Here is a 22,442-nt window from a genome sequence, read left to right on the forward strand (position 1 = left end):
TTGTGGTCAACCGATCTTGCAACACAGTTTCATTTTGCGAGAAGGGTGCATATCTGACATATTAACTTTTCTGTTTTCTACACAGATAATGACTGATGTGCTGACCAGCACTCTAGCCTCTGAGTCAGATGGTTGTGGGTTCAAGTCCCACTTTAGGACCTGACCCCAGCAACCTTAGATGACACTCCAGTGCAGAACTGAGGGAGTGCTGCATTGTCAGAGGTGCCGTCATTCAGATGAGATATTAAAGCAAGGCTCCACCTGCCCTCTCAGTTGGAAGTAAATGATCTCACAGCACTATTCAAAGAAGAGCAAGGGAATTATCCCTGTTGTCAAGCAACATCACAATAACAGATTATCTGGTCATCTATCACATTGCTGTTTGTGGGAGTTGCTATGCACATAATTTCCTACATTACAACAGTGACTACACTTCAAAAGTACTTCACTGGCTGTAACACACTTCGGGACATAAGGTGGTCATGAAAGGTGCTAGATAAATGCAAGTCTTTCTTTTTCTTTTTGCTGTTGCGTTTCCAGCATTTTCTTTCTTTTTCTGATATAATTTAGTAGTCTGTTTGCTTTGCTTATTGCAGTGGTTTGAAACGTTAAGTGTGGAATTCAGTGGCGTGAGGGACTCCAAGCATGAACTCAAATCCCATCCTAACCTTAAATTGTGCACTGGTGCCCCAAAATGCTTTAACCTTATGCCTCATCACTCTAAAATTGTAAACGATGAACTATTGGTATTGAAGAAAGCCAGCAATAAGATACAAAAGAATGATACTGAAGAGTTTGCTGGCCAAATAAACCAGGCAAATTCCAACCAGCTCCTTCATGAAGCAGCTCCCTGAGGCTCTGTGTGAAACTCAGCCATACAGATCAGGAGAGTCCCAGATTTGCACCAGCTTTATGCTGCGTTAGCTCACCTCAGCTGTTGGTGGACTGATTAAATCTAGTCATATCTCTCATGGTGAGGGAGAAGCGGTATCAGCCAGAGTTTGTGACCATCCTCATTATCCAGTGTGTTTATGTGATTAGGATGCTATCTATCTCTGTCTAGACTTAGACTTGAAGATACTTATTTGCATGAAATACTAAAAGATTGCAAACACTTATGGAACTTAATCCCTGCTTAGCTCATTGCCTTCTGGAATTGAGGAGACAAAAGGGGAGAAAATGGGATTTAAAAAAAAACCGACATGTAAAGAAAATAAAAGAAGTTGACTTACTGTCCAGCTCATATTGTGCTAGTGTGGAGTCACTCAGGTTCCGAACATTATATACAGCTACAGGATGTGTGATAGCGTGAAAAGATAGGTTACAATGAACTGTGAATATTAGTGAATGAAAAAAATCAATCAAGTAACTTTCATTTAAGCAGAAGCAGGTACAATTGAATAATACATTAATAGCTTTGTGCTGGTTACTGGGAATTAATGCAGTGTTATTGAAACAAAAGCTCAGACAAGGTTAAAAAAATACCACAGGCAACAAACTGAGAGCTATGAATATAATGAGATGTGGAATACTGCAGTGGTGTGCTGCACAATGGTTAATTAAATAGTAGCAAGAATACGCATCATCAATACAATTTTCTGTTTATTCTATAGCTAGTAGTTTGGATATAAAGCGTCTATTAGATGGTGGGGTTCGCAAGGTGACACTGCATTAGTTCTACATTAGTGTATTCAGTGGGGCCTATTAAACTGCTGCACGTCCTCTGTGTGTATCTGTAACAGTTTACGTTGTGTGTTACAGGAGACAAATAAATAGTTGGGAAGATCCCGATGATCACAGAAAAACATGCAGCACAGCTAAATGTAATTAAACACAGATGCTTGACAAACTAAAATCTTGCTATATAAAACATAAAGGGGGATCTAAATGTAATGTGCAATGTTTTCTTATTTTGCGTTAATGTATATTGATTTGACTATATGTTACAGCAGTAGATATTTCATATATGTAATTATTACACAGATATCCAAAAGCTTTACATTTTGTTTACCTAGATTGTGTTGTGTGAGGGTGGTCACAACAATGGATTGTGACAACTTTCTATGTGCAAAAATGTAAATAACATACTACAATATTACCACTGCAAAACAAAACTGAAGAGTTTGTGTTCAAGAGCTTTTAGTGCTGGGGAATGAGACATTTTCCCACTTACTTCTCAGGGGACGATGCTGCAGTAATGCTTCCTTTAACACTTCTCCAGCAATGTGCCTGCAAACCAACTGCACCAGTATGATACCCATACATATCACACGTCTGTTCTAACTTTCCAAGTGAGAATCCCAATTCATTATCAATTCATTGGCCGTAATTTTACACCGCCCCTGGGAGCAGGCTGGGAGGGGGGTGGTGCATAAAATCGACTGGGAGGTGGGGCGTGCCATGCCTGTCGTCTACCAGCCCCTGCTGTGATTTTACCAGCAGCGAGGGAGGTGGCAAACAGCCCGCCCGCCCCAGGCCAATTGAGGCCCTTTTACCAGCAGCAGACTGGCACTTAAGCATCTCAGGAGGCTGCCCAGTGAAACCTAGCGGCCTCCTTGCAGGTTTGGGGGCTGGGGGGGGTTGGCGGGGTGGGGGGGGGGCGGTCAGTCCCTCCTGATCGGGCACCCTTAGTCCCACGAAGGGAACCTGCCAGCAGCATGGGCCGACCCTGCTAAAACAACTGTCCTTGCCCTGCTGTCCAACTCTCACACCCCTTGCTGGGATCCTGTCAATTGTTCCGAACCCCACCTACCTTCCTGCTGGGACTCCCGGCTCTCTTACAGCAGCTCTTGGAGGTGGGACTTCTGCCTCAGAGGGGCGGAAATCCCAACAGAAGCCAATTCAGGGGCCTGGGCCACACAAAATTGCAGCATGGCTTCCAGGCCCAGCGGAGACGGGCTCTCCCCAACTTTTGAGCCAGTGGACAGGGCCACCACCACAACGTAAAATTCTAGCCACATAGTTTTATCAGTGTATTTTTTACATTCATTCATGGGACATGGGCACTGTTGGTAAGGCCAGCATTTATTGCCCTTGAGAAGGTGGTAATGAGCGGCCTTCTTGAATATACCTGAGCAGCAGTTAAATGACTCCAGGGTGATGTGGGTCTGGAGTCACAAAGGCCAGATTGGGTAGGGGCAGCAAATTTCCTTCCCTAAAGGACATAGTGAACCAGAGAGTTTTTTTGTTAACAACAATCCAGTAGTTGTATGCTCACCATTACTGACACTAGCTTTTTATTTCACATTTTATTTTAATTAAATTTAAATTTCCCAACTGCCATGGTGGGATTTAAACTCATGTTTCCAGATCATGAATTACTAGTCCAGTAAAAATCCGCTATGCTACCACATCCCTGGTTGATTTGGTTCACTTTCATAAGACAACTAATTCAAACAAGATGGTTTTAAAAGCCAGTTTATTTCAAATGTAAATTCAGGTCTTAAATTACTTCTTTTGAACTTTCAGAATAACAAAAGTGCTGATAATTTAAGAAGAATTAGATCTAAGTCTATTCATGTAGTATGTTAATCACAATTCTCTCCATTTCCTGTGGCTGAGATGACTCAGTTCCAACTATCAGAGCCCTGGTAAAACTCAATTTAGGTATGTTGGGATGACAAGTGATATAAATGAGGATTACGTTTCCTGTACAAAGCATGCCATTTAACAAAATCACTCATTAACTGAAAGATTGCTTAAACCCACTAAATTTATGGGCTATTACAACCATGATGGAGTAGGAACCTTCAATCACCTCTCTCCGAGCTGAAATTGGATGTATGCCCCAGAAGTGAAAGGACAAAATTGCAACATGCTGCAGCACCAATTCCCCTGCAAGGAACTTCTTAACTAGAACAAGCTGTACATGCTTGTGCAGGAGAATTATGGCTGAAAGTGCTAGGCTCAATTCATGCAAACTAATAAAACAACAGTGCATTATATAGTGACACAGACAGGCGATCTGTATACCGTACAACACTAGAAAGACAAAACGGACTTACGTGTGAGTTCAGACCATTTAGCATTGGGACTGCTCACGCTGCGAAGGGTAAAGCTTCTGTAACTGTCATAAACTAGTTCTCGGTAGCGAATCCGGTACCCTAAGAGGATTCCATTAATTTTCTCTTCTGCGGGTGGCTTTGGGGAAAGGAAATAGCATCAGGAAACAGTTTCTTTGCAAAGGTTGGGTGGTGAACTGCCATTAAGTTCGATTCTATATGTTTCCATTTTGCTACACAGCAGCTGTATAACACAGCATGGTTTAAATACAACTCTCCAATAGTTTCACGAAGAAGCATGCCATGGCCTGATTTCACAGTAAAACATAGGAATTAATATTAGATTGGCCACATGCTACTGCTGAAGTTATAGAGTAGAAAAAGGAAATAGGCAGTTTGACTGAAGTATCTTTAACTCACCTGCCAACGAATCATTACCGAGGTGGTGGTATGTGGTGTCACGGAAAGAATTTCAGGTGCCTCATCTGGTGCTACAATGAAAAATTACAAAATTAAACTTTTGTTTAAAGCATTACAACAGCATTATAGTTAATAATCACAGATCTATGCAGAAACATCACAGATGATACTTATATTATAGCCTTAAGACTTTTCACCTTACATATCTCCTCCTTCAGGTGAAAGTTTTAAGGTCTTTAAAACTTCTCAGATATATTCCCATGTAGCAAGATATATTCCCATTCAGTAATGATTAGTACTTGCAACAATGAACTGCAAAGTTAATATGCGAGAACACATAACAAAGAGGCTGATTAAACTTTATTCACTCTCCTCATGCCATTTACTAGTGCTGGGGAACAGTTCCACTGCGTCAACACCTCTCCCCCCACCAATGTCCTACCCAAACGGGCATTCGTCATATGCAAGGGTCAGTGTGCTGCACCAATCCCCTAAATTTCTGTGTGTTTTTTAAAAAATTGTTTAATAAGGGAGAAAGGAATAGACGGAGTAATTACAGGTCAGTCAGCCTAACCTCAATGGTGGGAAAATTATTGGATCATATTCTGAGGGACAGGATAACTCTTCATTTAGACAGACACGGATTAATCAAACACAGTCAGCATGGATTTGTTAAGGGAAGGTTATGTCCGACTAACATGATTGAACTTTTTGAGGAGGTAACAAGGAGTGTCAATGAGGTACTGCATTTGATGTAGTGTATATGGATTTTAGCAAGGCGTATGATAATGTTACACATGGCAAATTGGTCACGAAAGTAAAAGCCCATGAGATCCAAGGCAAAGTGGCAAGTTGGATCCAAAATTGAATCAGTGGCAAGAAGCAAAGGGTAATGGTTCATGGGTATTTTTGTGACTGGAAGTCCATTTCTAATGGGGCTCCACAGGACCTAGAAGGCGGCTTTTTGTGGTATATGTCAATGATTTGGACTTGAATGTAGGTGGGTAGGATTAAAACATTTTAAGGCAATACAAAAATTGGCCCTGTGGTTGATAATGAAGAAGAAAGCTGTAGACTGCAGGAAGATATCAATGGACTAGTCAGGTGGGGGGAACAGCGGCAAATGTAGTTCAATCCGGACAAGTGTGAGGTAATGCATTAGGGGAAAGCTAAAAAAAAAAAGGAATACACAATAAATGGTAGAAGTGCAGAAGAATGAAAGGACTTGAGTACATGTCCACAGATCCCTGAAGATGGCTCGACAGGTAGATAAAGTGGCTAAGAAGGCATACGGGATACTTGCCTATATTAGCCGAGGCTAAGAGTATAAGAACTGGGAGGTTATGCTGGAACTGTATAAACACAAGTGAGGCCACAGCTGGAGTACAGCATGCAGTTCTGGTCACCACACAATAGGAAAGATGTGACTGCACTAGAGAGGGTACAGAGGAGATTTATGAGGATGTTGCCTGGACTGGAGAATTTTAGTTATGATGAAAGATTGGATAGGTTAGGGCTGTTCTCTTTGGAACAGACGAGGCTGAGAGGAGACCCAATTGAACTGTATAAAATTATGGCGGCCCTAGATTGAGTGGATAGGAAGGCCCTATTTCCCTTGGTTGAGGGGTCCATAATCAGGGGGCATAGATTTAGGGTAAGAGGTAGGAGGTTTAGAGGGGATTTGAGGGGAAATTTTTTCATCCACAGGGTGGTGGGGATCTAAAACTCACCGCCTGCAAGGGTGGTACAGGCAGAAATCCTCATAGCATTTAAAAAGTACTTGGACATGCACTTGAAGTGCCGTAACCTACAAGACTATGGACCAAGAGTTGGAACGTAGGATTAGGCGAGATGGCTACGAGTTGGCCAGTATGGGCATGATGGGCAGAATGGCCTCCTTCCGTGCTGTAAATTTCTATGATTCTATGAATACCAAAAATGTCTAAAATAGACAGTGAATAAACATTAAGCTGCAAAATGCTTCAGTAAAGAATTCAGAAGTAATTTGCCATGCTTAGGTTCCATATTTCCTATTTCTCATCACATGCTTTCTTCCCCTTTCGTCTTCAGGTTCTGTGTGGTACAGCATTCTTTGACTGGCAGGGCAGCCAGCCAATCTGCTCTCTGGCTTCTATCAAGGTGGGTGCAAGGAGGTGCACCAGGAGGACAGCAAATTGACTCACCACTATTCTGAAGAATGCAACCTACATCTCTGAGAAAGGCATATTCAGCAATATCTACTGAATAAAGCAAACTTCTGCTTTATCAACACCACGAACAATAATAAACAATCTAAAATAAATCTCTCTATTAGTGCCATGGTGAAAAAAGGATTCGTCCAAAGGGAGTGAAATAGATTGTCATTTGTCCAAAATATACAGCAGTAATTGAATATTTGAAATGTGGATGGAGCTTTAAAAATATTTCATGCTGACATTTATCTCAATCTTACATTAAATCTTACATCCTTAAATTCCTGCGAAATTCATTTGCTGGCGAGATTATACATTTTACCACATTTTACACGGGCACGCTCTGCAAAGTTTCCTGCACATGTGCCAAAAATACATTAATACTCCAGTTTGAGGTCCTATTAACTTTTGACCACTCTGTGATTGTCAACATTCAAAGTGAGGCAGTAAATAACAATATCTTCTTAAATTGTATCTGATTATTTATACAAGTTCACAAGAATTCATATTTTTTTTAAAGCATTTTTAAAAAATAAATATTTTCACTGATAACATGCTGCACAGCCAAGGAACAATGTGCTTCTTTCCAACATCAGATTGTATTTAGCTTCTGCTGTTAGTTGACTGTTAAATGTTCAGTAACCATAAAAATAATGTGCTCTGAATTGTCATTGGATCATTGCTGTGAAGCACTTAACTTACAGAGTTGAGGATGGAGCAAAATTAAATGCATACTTTGATAAACTGGTATCAAGAATACTCCAGCATGTGTTTAAATAACACACTTGGGTGGGGCAATAATAGGAAATTCCACTGTTTTCTCAGCAGCTGGATATTCAAAAATTCTAGCCTGGTGACCAAAAGCAAAATTGGAAAATGGACCAACTGTTCTGCAGATGGATGTATTGCCTTATTAATCTGCGCCTCTCCACCTCATTGGAAAATCCAGCCTCAGATATTGTACCTCACAGTACATATACATGGTGGCCAATGACATCCCCAAATTTAACGTTAGATCCGTTCCACCCCCACCACCCAAATCTCAGCTAATCTTGCCTTCTCTCCTCACTTCGCTGCCCTTCTGTCCTCCCTTAATCTGTTCCTTCATAGAAACACTGCTATCCATATTGACGGGCACCTCCTCAACCTTGCCATCTCAAATGGCCTCTCTACTCCAGTCATCTCCATCAGAGATAATGTCATTTCCATTCACTTCCCTGCATCCTCCATCACCCACATTTGTCATTCCCCTTTCAACCAAACTTCTGTGTTTACCCAAGATTAGATTCTCCCCCAAGTCATGTTAAAATGCCTGTCAAACCTTCGGCCCTCCATTCGCCATAGTACTTCTGCCACTGTCCATCTGCTCAGCCACTCCTTCACCTTTCATCCCCTGTCCCCAATAAAACCCTGATCTTTCCCCCAGTAAGGACCTTATCTTTGCACCCTCAAGTCCAAGGCGATTGAGAGCGATTGGCGCACAACTGGTTTAGCCATCCATTACCAGAGTAGGCCACTACAAACACTATTGGGCTTTGCCCTCCTCTGTCGAAACTGTTCATTATTCCAGGATCACCCTGGAAAATAAAGATGACTCCCGTTTTCTTTTCCACTAACAATCATCTCCTTTTAATTCCTTCATAGCCTTGCTCTCCCTATTTCTGTAGCCACCTCCAACCCTCTGAGAACTCTGTGGTTCTTCAACTCTGGTCTCTTCTGCATTGCCATTTCCTTCACCATTGTCAACTGTACCTCCAGCCATGTAATCCCTAAGCTCTAGAATTCCCTTCCTAAACCAATCAGCCGCTCCACCTCCCTGTCCTCCTTTAAGCTCCTCCTTATACCCCACAGGTTTGACCAAACTTTTCGTCTAACCCCTCCTAATATTTACTTCTTTGGTTTGGTGTTGATTTGTGTCTGATCATGCTTCTATGAAGTGCCTTGGGATACTATTTGATATTCATGCAATTTTTTTTGCAGTCATGTGCTGCAAAGAGGTTGCAGTTTGCCCAAGCAAACATAATCGCTTGCTTCCGACCATACAGTCTGCCAAGTTCTGTGACAGCAGGTGGGTTGAGCACATAGTCAGCTGATACAAGCCATTGCTACAGAAACTGTATCATTGGCCTTTATGGATCTATTCCAGCCATGATGAAAGATCTGTGATCAGAAATGAAAATAGTGATCTGCACTTTAAAACAACTACATTTGTACAAGATTTTTTTTGTACAACTTTTTTCCCCTACTGCACTGGTGCCGATGAATCCACAATATTCCATAGTCCTTCTGCTTGAAGTAGTTCTGGAATATAAAGACGGCTTTACTCATGAGAATGACGGGCAGCAGGCAGTGCTAGTGAATTATGCATTTCCACATTGAAGAACAATGAAAATACATCACTACTCTCAGTAATGTGCCTGTGCAAGTGACAGGCAAGTTTATTCTGACCTCAGATAAACAATCAGATCAAAAGAGTTTAAGCCTGAGCGAGCTGTTACTTGTTGCAACGTGTAAGTAATTTGCAAAACTGTGGGTTTATGCTCCAGGGCCATGGTGATGCATTGAAAGAGGTACCTTTGCTACTAAATTGAATGCATATTGAATGAGACATCAGATGGCTAGTCATTGGCATACAAGGAGCAATCTTGTTTGGTTCTCTTCTGGTTGTAGTGGGTCTGGTTCCTGGAGTCACAAGCAGGAATGTGGATGACCTCTGAGCCAGAAGATTTATTGGATTGAATTTAGTTTAGCATGGAACAACAAGTCGCATTTGATCCCATCCTTCCAGTATACCAACTCCACTGTCTTCTCTTTACAGCCTAAATAGCCACCTGAACAAGTGGACAAGACCTTGGTTTAATAGCTCATTCGAATGATGGCTCTTATGACAATGCAATATTCTTTGTTCTCTGCTGGAGTGTCAGTCTTGATTAAATGTTCAGGTCTGGAGCGAGACTCAAAACAAACTCTGACCCAGAGAAAAGAGTGCAAACAATTGTGTGAATTTATTTTAGCACCATTTGATCTTGTAGGCAGGAGCCGAGCAACATATGGGAGTATTGTTGGAAAGGACTGAGACAAGAACATTAAAAATCCAGAAGTGTAATCAGCAGTGTAATTTGGGGACATTGATAATCTGACAACTTCCACCAGTGAGCTCCTGTTTATTACTTGACTTTGGAGGTTCAACTATCATTTCACCAAAAAGCTTTCCCTTAATTGATTCCCATTTGAAATATGTTGCCAAAAATGCTGAAAAGTATCATCAAAAATGTAAAATATTTTGTTTATCCTACTCCTGACTTTATGGTTTGTGCTGAAACTCACCAGCCTGCAGCGTCGTAACAGAATCAGACTCCTCGCTATAGTCACTGTCTCCAATGTCATTAGTTGCTTTCACACGGAACTTGTATGAGGTGAAGGGCTTCAGCCTGTAAAAGAAGTATGGATGTGTCACTGGATTCAATTACGTCAAATAGAAATACCTTCAGAGTCTCACAAGTGCAACCTTCATAGAAAATCTGTTCTCCACAACCAACTCCTGATTATGAACCTGGCATTATTGAAGACGAATGCAGATATAATTTTTGCTTGCCATATTTGTCAGCAAACATAGATATTGCTCAGCAACTTTTACATTTTTTTTGCTAATTCTCCAACACAAAATATTTCCATGAGGATCTACAAAATAGATCTTGGTGGATCCTGATGCCACATTGTCAGCTGGGCAATGAAGTTCCCAGGGATCTCCTGATATGGCCTTTCGATGGCTGCATCTCATTAGATGATGATGCATGGGCTTTGCTGCATATTAAATTTTGCAAACCATGACCCATCTTGACACAGCTGTTCTGTTCCTGTTCAATTCTGGCCTTAGGAAAAAAAAAATGAGGAAACTAATTTTTCCAGAATTTTTCCCCAATTCACTAACATCCAACAGGTAGCATGTTTGCAATGCTTTTGAGTCTTGACTAAACTAGTTATAGATATGCTGAGCATTGATATATTATTAGGAAGAGAGTGGGGCCAGTATTGCATGACTAGGGTGGGGTAAAATAAATTAGACAGAGATTCTACTCCTGATTGCCAGTCACTAAAAAGTGCACATTCAGGGATGCCAAGTAAAGGCAGGATCAGGCCCAGGTGTGATGCCTCCAGAGCCAAACAGCCTGTAGAACTACACCATCATATGAGTCACCAGTTTGAGAAGAGCAGAAAGGCGGAATTAAAAAAAGACAGAGAGGTAGAAAAAGAGAAATATATTGGTGACTGCATTTGTTTTTAAGAAAAACCTCACAGAAAGCCTTCTCTCGTTTTTGGTGCAGTATTGAAATGGCAAGACACAGTTTTTCACTGCACTTTGTTATTACCAGGTGAGTAAGGGGTCTCAGGCTCCCCTTTCGCCTCTTCTCTGCTTTGACCACAACAGGGTTTAACTTTTAAACAGAGTGATTTAACTTACCAACTCAGTGAGCACTTGCTCCTGTTACTCTAATTACAATTGCAAATGAACCAATCAGACAGGTTTTCTTGAGTTTAAACAAGAAAGATGTAAGTTTATTAACCTTATCACTCTAAACTGGTTAAAATTACTAAAATATGTGATGCATCCACGCTCACATTCATGCGAGAGGCGCGCACACACACACACACACACACACACATACACACAAATATATACAGAGGGGAAAAGTAGAGTTGGGAGCTTGAAGTAAAGTCTGTAATAAATGGAATTCAAATACTGCGTTTCAACGTCCTTAGTTGAAGTTAAAGTCTTGAAGTCCTGACTGGGCCACGTGCACAATTCGGGCTTGCTTCTCTGGTCCCAGAAGGCTGAAGAGAGGCTTTATTCGTCTTCTTGGTTGTTGCCTGTAAGGTTCTATAGTCGAGGCTTAGTAGCTGCCACCGAGGCTTCCTTAGGACTTTGCTGGAGAGACAGACAGACAGAGAGGTGCTTTCTTCTTGAAGTTCAGTTATTGTCTTTTTTTCCTTCCTTTCTGAGGCACAATTCACAAACTCAGAGTTACACAGTCGGGTATGTCATGTGACCACCTCTTTGTGTGAAAACAAGTTTTGGAAGGTTGTTTGAAATTCAAAGTTCTTCTCTCAAGCTGTGCAAACATACTTGGTGTGGGGTGGGGAGGTGGGTGGGTGGTGTTTAGCTCTTTCAAAGTCAATGGGTGTCGAAGTTTTTGACGACCACCATTGACAAAAACCATTCTAGGTAACTGAGTCAGAGTGCATCCCTATTGTTCTTGCTTGACTGGTTAATTACCTCTGTCAGCCTTTGGCTTCTCATATGCAAATTGTGTGGTGGCCATCGTTAGCTGTTCTGTTCTGATTTTTAAAAGTTATTTATAATGTTCAGTAAAAGTCTCAAGCAGAGTTCCATACGACAAAATTAATATTTTCCATTTGGCATGTGGGGTTTCCATCACAATTTAAATGACATTAAACAGTGACTAGTCTTATACCTTGCATGAGTGAAGGAATAGAAATGTGTAATTGTACAAAAAGGATGTGATGAGTTTATGTAGCCGATGATAATAGAACTGCAAAAAAATGGCTGAACCAGTTTAAGTGGCTTCTGCAGAGATCAAAATAAGGTCAGGTTATAACAATTTAATACCAGGGTTTTGCTATAAGAAAGAACAACTATTGTGCAATAATATTATAGCAAAAGTTAATGTACAAATAAATTTTAAAAACAGCTCAAAAAGAACTAGGGGTCAGTAACATTTTTAACTGACCTCCACAATAATTGCACTGAGGGTTGCTGGATCAGTAAAAGAGAAACACAATTTTCTCTCAACTATTTCATTAAAAAAAATTTTTCCCTGGTCTTTGCAAAAATTAAAGAACTAAAACAACCTCTGGCTCTGATTTTGGGCAGGAAAAGAAATGGAGGCTTTAGCATTCACATTTTCGTTTTTGTGCACCTGATCTTCTTGGGTCAAATCATGTAAATTGATGATACTATATAAGTGCTACTGTTAAATTATATTATTTTATTTATAATCTGTGCTTGTATAGAGCACAAAGACCAGAAGATCCGAGTTGCCATTACTTGGGCTGAGTTTGCTGATTTCAGCAGGAGCGTCAATGAGAGTTTTGCAATTGGCCTCAGTGCCTCCAGCGTGGAGATGAGAAACAAGAACATCTGCGACTGTAAATGTGCAGCAGTCTTGATCTCTTTTATTAATAGGTTTTAGCGAATAATACTGAATACTCCTTGACTGCAGCTTTCCTGAATTAGTAACTCAGTGAAATCTGGATTTAGATCCGGCGCAGGGAGTTATCAAATTAAAAACGTTGGCATTATTAATTTAACCTAACAGCTGACCTTTCTTGCCTCTGTTCAGGGATGATCTGGGGTCTGGAGCACAGTCACAAAAATGAAGCTGTGTTTAATACGGTCTGTCACTTAAGGTCACTGCTCAGGGACTTGCTGTGAGCAAATGGCACATTTTGAGGTTAATTAGAGGCTAATTGTTGAGGAAAGTTTCTGTAATTTGTTAATTGCCTATAAAGCTCTGGCACTGGCCCTTGTAGAAAGGGGAGGTTATCAAGGTTCGAGAAACCAGCAGGAAATTACTGATTTTCCTTCATTTAAAAAAAAAGTTGTTACTTTGAAGTGTGACATTTAAAGTGCAATGGATACATTCTAAATGCAAGCTTTTTTAGATGCAGTTTTTTAAAAGAATATTTAACTAAGGCTTTGTAAAGAAAAAAAGCACAGAAATTTCAATCTAAACATTATTTAATAAATGACCTTAAGCACAATTTCATAAATCTCAAATAATACAGCAAGATTCATTAAGTTGATGAATAAGTCAGTGGTTAACAGATATCTGACAACCAAGTTATCTCTAATTATTGGTACCAGTATGAGAGATGGACACACTGCTTTCGAAATCTCTTATGCCATTTCTCTTTTTCATCTTTGGCATCTTTTGTTCTGTGAAGTGTCACAATTTGCATACACTGACTCTCTTACTGCGGGCGGACATTGACAAGTTTTAGATGCAAGGTGATGCACTCCTTGATACTAGTCTTCCTTCCTTAGGAAGTGTCATGCTATGCCCCCGCCTGCCAAGAATGAGGCACTTAATTTTGTCATGAACATTGCTTTTAAACTGCCACTGGAGTGAAGAAAGGACTTGTTAAACAGATCAGCCGTGGCTGGAAAAGACATTTGCCTATTAACAGATGATGATTGGAAGGACAAAGGACCATTCCCTGACACAGTCAATTCACAATGGACCTTGATCACCAGGTATTGTGTGTAAGAGAAGCATTTCAGAGATTGCTAAAGCGATACAATCCAAGGCGTGGCCAGACCAGTTAGTCACATGACTAACCTGCTGGGCAATCTGGGTTTTTCTGAATTGTACAAAGTGTTTGAACTGAGAGTGTCTGTTTGCTCCTGGACTGAGAATTAGATTAGATTAGAGATACAGCACTGAAACAGGCCCTTCGGCCCACCGAGTCTGTGCCGACCATCAACCACCCATTTATACTAATCCTACACTAATCCCATATTCCTACCAAACATCCCCACCTGTCCCTATATTTCCCTACCACCTACCTATACTAGTGACAATTTATAATGGCCAATTTACCTATCAACCTGCAAGTCTTTTGGCTTGTGGGAGGAAACCGGAGCACCCGGAGAAAACCCACGCAGACACAGGGAGAACTTGCAAACTCCACACAGGCAGTACCCAGAATCGAACCCGGGTCCCTGGAGCTGTGAGGCTGCAGTGCTAACCACTGCGCCACTGTGCCGCCCTAAGAAGATCTCCCCTGTCTGCTTCCATCTCTTTCTCACAAGCCTCTGAATCCACTGAAGACACATGAACCCCCAGAGAGAAAATTCTCCTACAGCAAACAAGGTTTAAGAAGAATACTGGGCCCCAACGAAAAGCAAGAATTACTGACAAGCAAGGCCTCTATAGTGAGCTCAAAGAACTGTAACAAAAACTCTTCAGATATTGTCTCAAACTTTTCCACTTTATTTCCCTTCTGCTTTTTTCGGTCTCTATTTGCATATGTGTATCGCACATGCATGCTAGTGTGGGCACGATGTGTATCCATAGGCGTCAAGTGAATTAGAGTTTAAGTTTAATAAATTTCAACTTTTCTTCTTTAAAGCTAAGAAAGCCTGTTTGTGCTGGTTTCTTTGCCTTATAATTGGAAAGCAGTGAACAAGGATTCACCAAGGGGGAGCTAAAAACAGTGTGTTTAAAAATAAAACCCTGTTACAGCAAGACCAGGTGAAGGCTGAAAGGGAACCCTAATCCATTTTCTCACCTGGTCATAACAGGAAGGCATCTCTTTATGTTTTGCGCCCTCGACAACAGTGTAGTCAAAATTGGGAAATCATGCAACACTACACCTTCAGTCCAATGCATTATTAATTATCTCTGCTCCCACCCCCGCCCCCCCTCCTCAAGCTCCGCCATACTAGTGTAAAAGCAGCACCCCTATACCCCAGAGCTTTATATCATAACAGGCATTACCTGTTATGGTTTAGCCATTTTCCCATTTCTGCCTCTTGTTCATGGCTAAAGGCGGTTGCCATAAGCAGATCAAGTCTCCTATGGACTGATACTCATGTCCTTGTATACATGTGGATTAGTGTGCTCAGTTACAGCAACCAATTATAGTATACTTCTCACTGGATAGCACATGGGATGCCCATATTCTCCTGTCCTTCCCAGAAGATGTAAAATATTGCACAAAGCATTTAGACCAAAATACCTGATCAGTAAATATTGAATCAGTACTGTACACAAGAACAATGAAATTAGAAGTCAGTCAGTAAGGGGTTAAAAAGTTCAATAAGCAAAGTTCAAGTTGCTATGGTTCCAGGTTTTGACCGTATACAATTAAATTTGCACCTAGCACAAAGATTGGTATCCTGACTATTTTCCAGATCAAGCAACCTGGCCATCTCCCATTCTCCATTTTGAAATTTTGTTGGAGAAGAAATGAGCCATTTTAACTTGAAATCTTTCACAACTGTGTGAAGTGAACACAGAAATTTTCATATTTTGTTACTGTACCCACTTGAAATCTTGACCATCCTTTGTAAACATCAGCACTTACCTGTCTACAACATATCTAGTAGATTCGTGGCTCACAGAAGCTGAGTGGAGTGACCAGTTTCCACTAGGTAGCTCAAGAGTTTGGATGGTGTAGTACCTAACTGGAGACAGACCGTCACTGCCTGGTTCCCATGACAACAGCACGCTGCGTGACTGCACATCCTGCTGTTGTATGGTAGGTTTGCTGGGAGGTTGCGGGTGAGCTGAGAATGGAATGAAAAAGTTTAGAGAACAGGCTGCTTTTCGCTCAGTTTATCGCAGAATCTTACAGCACAGGAGGAGGCAATTTGACCTACCATGACTGTGCCAGCTATCCAATTAGTTCCACTCACCTACTCTTTCCCCATAGCCCTGCATATTTTTCCTTTTTCATGTACGTATCTAATTCCCTTTTGGAAGTTACTATTGAATCTGCTTCCACCACCTTTTTGGGAAGTGCATTCTAGATAATAACAACTACATAAACAAATTTTACAAAAATTTCATGAAATCAAACAATGAAAGTGTCCCCTCGGGAAATGATTAAAAAGTTATATATAATTTTCTCTGGCAGGCCATTGTAGATTTTTTAAACTTTATTTCATGCCCTCAGTTCATAATTCCATGCTGCCAGCTTTTGCTTGGGAAGTCAAAACGGTTTAGACCCTGAAATTTTTGTCTGTGAAAAATGCTGCTCATTTTCTACTGTCACCACCTTGCTTTTTCAAGTGGGACTGTTCTTCAGTGCATTAATTTCTCCTGCTAGGACAGTGCATGTCCATCTCATAGTCCAGTAAAGAACTGGTTAAGCTCTCTAAAGGGAGTGACAACACTGTTTTTCCAAGTCATTCAAATTAATTTCAGCTAGAACCTTCGGAGAAGAACATGCTCTCCATCCTATCAGTTTAAGATGAATTGAAACTCAAGTTCCAGGAGTTAAAGGACAGTTTTAACTCATTTGTGTGCAAGCTACTTATCCCATATAACAGTGTATCAGTTTGAATCACACGGCATGAGAGTGATTCTGTTAAGTTTGCACTGGGCTTTGTTATCTCCCAGGTTTTCAAATTTATCACTCTATTAGCTTTTTGATTTGGAAAATAATAAGTAGGCACATGCTTCCACAAAGTAGCAGATTCCAGGGTCAAACTGATATTGATTAAAGTGCACGACATTTCCCTTCATCGCTTCTATCATTCAAATATTCAAATCCTTCACTGCGTCACTGGCTAGGAACACACTTCAAAGACTGGACTCATTCTAGAAAATATACTCTTCAGGAGGCCGGCGGTTTCTTGATAAATATACAGAGTTGCTCTCATTCAGTAAAAACAGCTGCATTATTTATACTATTCCTATTTACCTCTCTTTTCTGTTGTTACCACCAAGGCTTCTGCTGCTTCGCCCCAGCCTTTGCGAGTCTGAGCTGTAATGCGGAAGACATAACTGCATTCTGGTTTCAGCCCAGTTGCTGTATATTGCCGAGCACTTGGGTTCAACACATCCACTGTGGCGGTGTTTGTGGTGCTTGTGTTTAGTCGATATGTTATCTGGTAAGCTGAGGAAAAAGTTGACTAAATATCAAATTATGTGAAAGTGTAGTTTGTGAGCACTACATTATCCTCCCAAAATTATACCTATGGTCTGTAGCTTTACAAACTGGGGTCTGTAAGAAGATTCCAGTGATTGCATAAGGGTATTAGATTTTTCTCTCTCTGGGGTCCGACTAAAAGCAAACATAATGTGGTAAAAATTCGACGAGGTTTTGTGTAAAACAAGTAGTACCGCGTCAGTTGCTTGTTATATGCATTGCGTAAATCGGGCGGACATAACAGGCGACCAATCTGATACCACCCACTTTATTTCACAATCCAAGTTGAATTCCTCTCCAGTCCTCTGCATTATTCTGTATTTGTTGACTTAACAGCACATTATTTATTTGTATAAAAGAAATCTGCAGTTTTAACACCCTTTTTATATTTGCAGCTGATAATGCTTTAAAAACATTATGGCGGGGATCCCCCAGTTACACGTCAATACTGTCCTGAGGGGACTATGGAAATGTGTCAATACTGTCAGTGAGTCTGCCAGATATTTAGAAATTGGAAGCTATTGACATAGAAATAAATGAGTATGTCCCCAGTGTGAGTTAACAATATAATTTTATCTATTTTTAATATAACTTTTCAATAGTCATGGTTAGAATGTTACAATACTGTAGTATCTGATGACTATACTTACCTTAGATATAACCCACATTGCCCATTAATCCCTTAAATGGAGGACAATTTCATATGACTTCTCTACAACACCCTACAAAACTCTATGGTATCACATCTTCAGTTATAAGATACTCCTGCTCTTCATTAACAGAGAAATCATATAAAACAAGCCCTCGTTATCACATTCCTGTGTGTGGCTTGGGATTGTAATATTTGCTCTTCTTCCACACATGTGTTGAATACTGCGGGACACCAAAGGATTAATGAAACTAATAGTTTAGGATTTTCCATCAGTTTCTTTGCTCTACTCTGCTACCATGTCTGACCATAACGATTATTGCAAGTATTTTCATTCACATTTACTTCAAGTTTCAGGAGTTCCCAAATCACCCACCCAGAATGATCCCATTGGGTTCCGCTGGAGGTTGCCAGACTAAACGCACAGATGTTGTTCGAACTTCTGGAAACAGGATTCCTACAGGGGGTCCAGGCACTAAAAAGACAGAAACAATTAAAACAAGCTACTTTTGCAGCTTAGCTTTTCACATGACAGTTGTAATGATTCTGGAGCTCTCATTGTTCATGACATTGTCCTTGAAAATCACTTTTGAGTTATTGCTTTGACCGGCTCAATTTTTTTCTTGTTACTTTTCTCCCCTTGCCTTCCTTCCTCTCTTGAAGGCATTGTCTCCATGTTGGATATGACTCCACAGGCACCAGTCATCTCTGGTATGTTAGCCATTATCTTATGTGCATGTGTGATAATTGATGACATGGGTTGACAAGTTTATGGCATCACTGGTCAAGCCCAGAACTGTCATATCGTCAATATTCAATTCCAGGAAGATTCATCAGATCGTGATCAGGAATGAGAACCCTGGCTAAAATCCTCTACCTGACCCAGAGGCAGTGAAACACATTGTAGTGCAGTGACTGCTGTCCTAGCTAAAATCATCTAACTTGGAGCAGACCATGATTAATCTGGGCCTTCCTTGCTTGTAGTTCAGTTACTTACTGGATATAATTAGCTGCTTTATTCTTGTATCAGATGCAAATTTATGACAGTGAAGATAAGTTTGGTCAATGAACCACAATGAAAACTTAAACTTATACTTTCAAATCAGGTCTTCAAATTAAAATTGCAAACCCCTTTCAGGAATAGCCCTCAACAAAAAAAAAGGGAAAATGTGGCTTCATATAACCTTTTAAACATATAAGGTGAAATTAAAATTTCTTTGAACAAAATATATAACTAAAATGTCACAATTTAATGTATCTGGCATGAGAAAGGGGTATTAAACTACTTTCATCTAATTTTTCCCATCTCTGCAATCTAAACCAAATTGGCTTTGGATCCAAATGTCACCATCTTTAACCACTAGATCTCCAGTCACTTGTGAATTAAAGTGATTTTAATTGCTCTACCAAAACTCTATAGCACTATTTAGCTGTGTAATTGGCGTTGGCTGCCTTTACATTACTTTCGCACACAGTTCTTTACTAGTGAGCACAAGAGCAATTGAGTCTAATTCATGAAATTTGCAAAGTAATGTTGATAATTTTGTTGACAAATTATGCTGCCATCATTGATGTACAGGATGTAAATATTAGCAGCCTAGTAAATAATGTTGCCTCATGACAACATACAAATACTTAAAGGGATAGACAGGGTAGATGCAGCTAAGATGTTTCCCCTGGTTGGGGAGTCTAGAACCAGGGGACACAATTTCAAAATAAGGGGGAAGCCACTTAGGATAGAGATGAAGAGAAATTTCTTTACTCAGAGGGTTGTGAATCATTGGAATTCTCTACCACAGAGATCTGTGGAAGCTCAGTCATTGAGTGTGTTTGAGCAGAGATTGACAGATTTCTAATGACATATGGGGATATGAGGATAGTGTGGGAAAAAGGCCTTGAAGTGGAAGATCAGCCATGATCATATTGAATGAAGGGGCAGGCTCGACGGGCTGAATGGCTTACTGCTGCTCCTATGTTCCTATGACTTGGACGATACAAATTTAAATCTAAAGGGCTGGAAGGAAAGGTAGCAACAGTAATCAAGGAAACATGGAACACTTGTTTCCTACAAGCCTAGTATGATACAATTAAAAGCATAAAATGGGGCTAGAGTCCACTTATCTATTCTTATGTAGCACTGGAAAAATACTAACCATCATCCAGTGTTCTCTCAAGAATGGGCGGGAAGCTTGGTATTCCATCTCCAATTCTAGTAAAAGCAAGGACTTGGATCTCGTACAGCACATACTTCCCTAACTCAACAAGTTGAACAGCATGCGTGGAGTTGCCTTCAATGGTCCGGATCTGCATAGGAGTCTCCAAGTCCTTCTCCTTGTATAGGACCTACATTCAAACAGTGAACAAAACAGAAAGAATATAGGGAGAATTCTGTTGACAACAAAGGAAGTTAAGAATTGTATAAAATTAAAAGAAAAGGGCTATAAAGTTGCCAGAAATAGTAGTAAACCTGAGGATTGGGAGGATTTTAGAATACAGCAAAGGAGAACCAAGAAAGCGATAAAGAAAGGGAGAATAGAATATGAATGTAAGCTAGCAAAAAATATAAAAATGGACTGTAAAAGCTTCTACAGGTTTATAAAAAGGAAACATTTGGTAAAGACAAATGTGGGTCCATTACAGGCAGAGTCAGGAGAATTTATAATGGGGAATAGGGAAATGGCAGAGAAGCTAAATGATTACTTTGTGTCTGTCTTCACTGAGGAAGATACAAGAAATCTCCCAGAATTAGAGATCCAAGGGATCTCTACCTGGGTTGGATATAAAATCAAACCCTTTGAAGGCTGTAAAACATTTCAGTTATTCTCCTCAGTGAAATTCCATCTGGTCTGGGAATTCATTTAAATTCCTGAGGTGAAAAGACAGCATTGTATTGCTATGAGTCATTTAGTTCAGTCCATTTGAGATCTCTGCCTCATCTCTTAGACACCTGGGTTTAATTTAAAGAAAATCAAAATGCCACTGAATTAAATAAACAATATTTTTGTGTTCTTGTTTAAAAGTGAACTAAAATGCTTCATTTTCTGCAGCTTTAGCAATCAGACTGTGTCCAATTAATCAACTTGCCTTATAACCAAGGACGAGCCCATTGCGATCTTGTTGTGGAACCTCATTCCACTTGACTAAGATACTGTTTGAGTTAAGAGCAAGAGAAGAAACATTTGTTGGTCCAGATGAAGGAACTAAGAAAAGAAAGAAAGACATTTTTATACATGGAACAAATATCCTTATACAGTTACAATGAGAATTTCAAATTTAACCATAATTATATTTTTGCAATAGGCATCTCAACAGTTGTAACAAAAGGTACCAATGACGTCGGCAGTATCTTCTAAAAGCAATACAATCTGCTAATATCATGTTAATGTACTGATCCCAGCCATCCTAGCCAAGAACATGAGAAAAATCAAGGATGTGAGGTGTTCCTCTCATTTTTACCTCACACATCCAAATACATTCTGAATTCGTCTCGCTGTCTTTGCTTTCATTACCTATCCAAATGTCGATCAATACTTTGAGTAAAGATTTTATTTCTTAATATCTATTTCACTAATTTAAACTTATGTTTTCTTGTCCTGCTGACCTATAACCTCAAAGTGATATTCTGGGTTCACCTTGAATCTTCCATTTAATACTTCATATACATCATTGTGATCAGCCTTTAACCACCTTTTCTCTATACTGTCGAACTTTATGCCAATGACATTTCAGAATATACTAGAAATATGTGCATATAATTGTGAGCTACAGCACAACTTCGAACCAGGCCTATGTTTCACTGTAGCAAACTTCTCCAGTTATCAACAGGCTTTATTAGAGAAATATGTTCATCAGAAGCTTAAATATTTAAAAAGGTGTAAACTAATGAAATATTTCAGTGTCACAAGCCAATAATAATTTTGCTCAATTTTGTTTTAAAGGCTGGGTCACTGAAATTCATGCTGGTCTGCTTCCTGACTCATCTCTTGCAGCTCTTACCTTATACTGTTGCTGCTCAACAGGAATTCCTGATCTTTACAGTAGTTTTGCAAAATCAGGAAATCTTGCCCATGAAATGCAACAAATTTGATTCCCTAGAGCTGTTGCAGTAACATTGATTAGAAGACAGGATAGCAGTGAAGGATAACTAGGAGAATACTGGGCAAGGAATAGGAATGCTGCCTGATTTACCCATTCTTAAAGCAGGAGTACTGAGGTCAACTGCAATGTGCTAATGATCAAGCCAGAGATCAATCTTGGGACCTCTTTGCTTAATATAATTCAGTTACTCGCTGGTTCAACGAGCTGAGCCTTCATGGGTGCTTTGAGTGAGTTATTAAAACTCACTTGCAAATAATATTGTGGTTGAGTAAGATCTAGAAAAGTCTAGTGGCAGAGAACCTGATAACAGGATTTCATTTGGAGGAAGGGGCCAAACAGAGATACAATACTGTTCCCCAAGTATCAGTTGATCTCTGGTCAGCCTCGTTGGCAACCATGGGA

The 22,442-nt window shown here is 40.1% G+C and overlaps 1 protein-coding gene across 1 annotated transcript in view; it reads right to left on the bottom strand.

Annotated features, from left to right (window-relative positions):
• The window catches only part of LOC137384323 (protein sidekick-2-like), a 506,965-nt gene that overhangs the window by 184,975 nt on the left and 299,548 nt on the right, over window positions 1-22,442 (bottom strand). The window contains exons 25-32 of the mRNA XM_068058191.1: window positions 21,027-21,142; window positions 20,096-20,285; window positions 18,319-18,417; window positions 17,066-17,260; window positions 15,725-15,926; window positions 9,941-10,044; window positions 4,422-4,492; window positions 4,005-4,140 (exon numbers count right to left, since the gene is read on the bottom strand). Coding sequence (XP_067914292.1) covers window positions 4,005-4,140; window positions 4,422-4,492; window positions 9,941-10,044; window positions 15,725-15,926; window positions 17,066-17,260; window positions 18,319-18,417; window positions 20,096-20,285; window positions 21,027-21,142 — 1,113 coding nt within the window. The remainder of the gene's footprint in view (window positions 1-4,004; window positions 4,141-4,421; window positions 4,493-9,940; window positions 10,045-15,724; window positions 15,927-17,065; window positions 17,261-18,318; window positions 18,418-20,095; window positions 20,286-21,026; window positions 21,143-22,442) is intronic.

This window comes from Heterodontus francisci, chromosome 26 (genome assembly GCF_036365525.1).
Source record: "Heterodontus francisci isolate sHetFra1 chromosome 26, sHetFra1.hap1, whole genome shotgun sequence".
Taxonomy (NCBI): Eukaryota; Metazoa; Chordata; class Chondrichthyes; order Heterodontiformes; family Heterodontidae; genus Heterodontus; species Heterodontus francisci.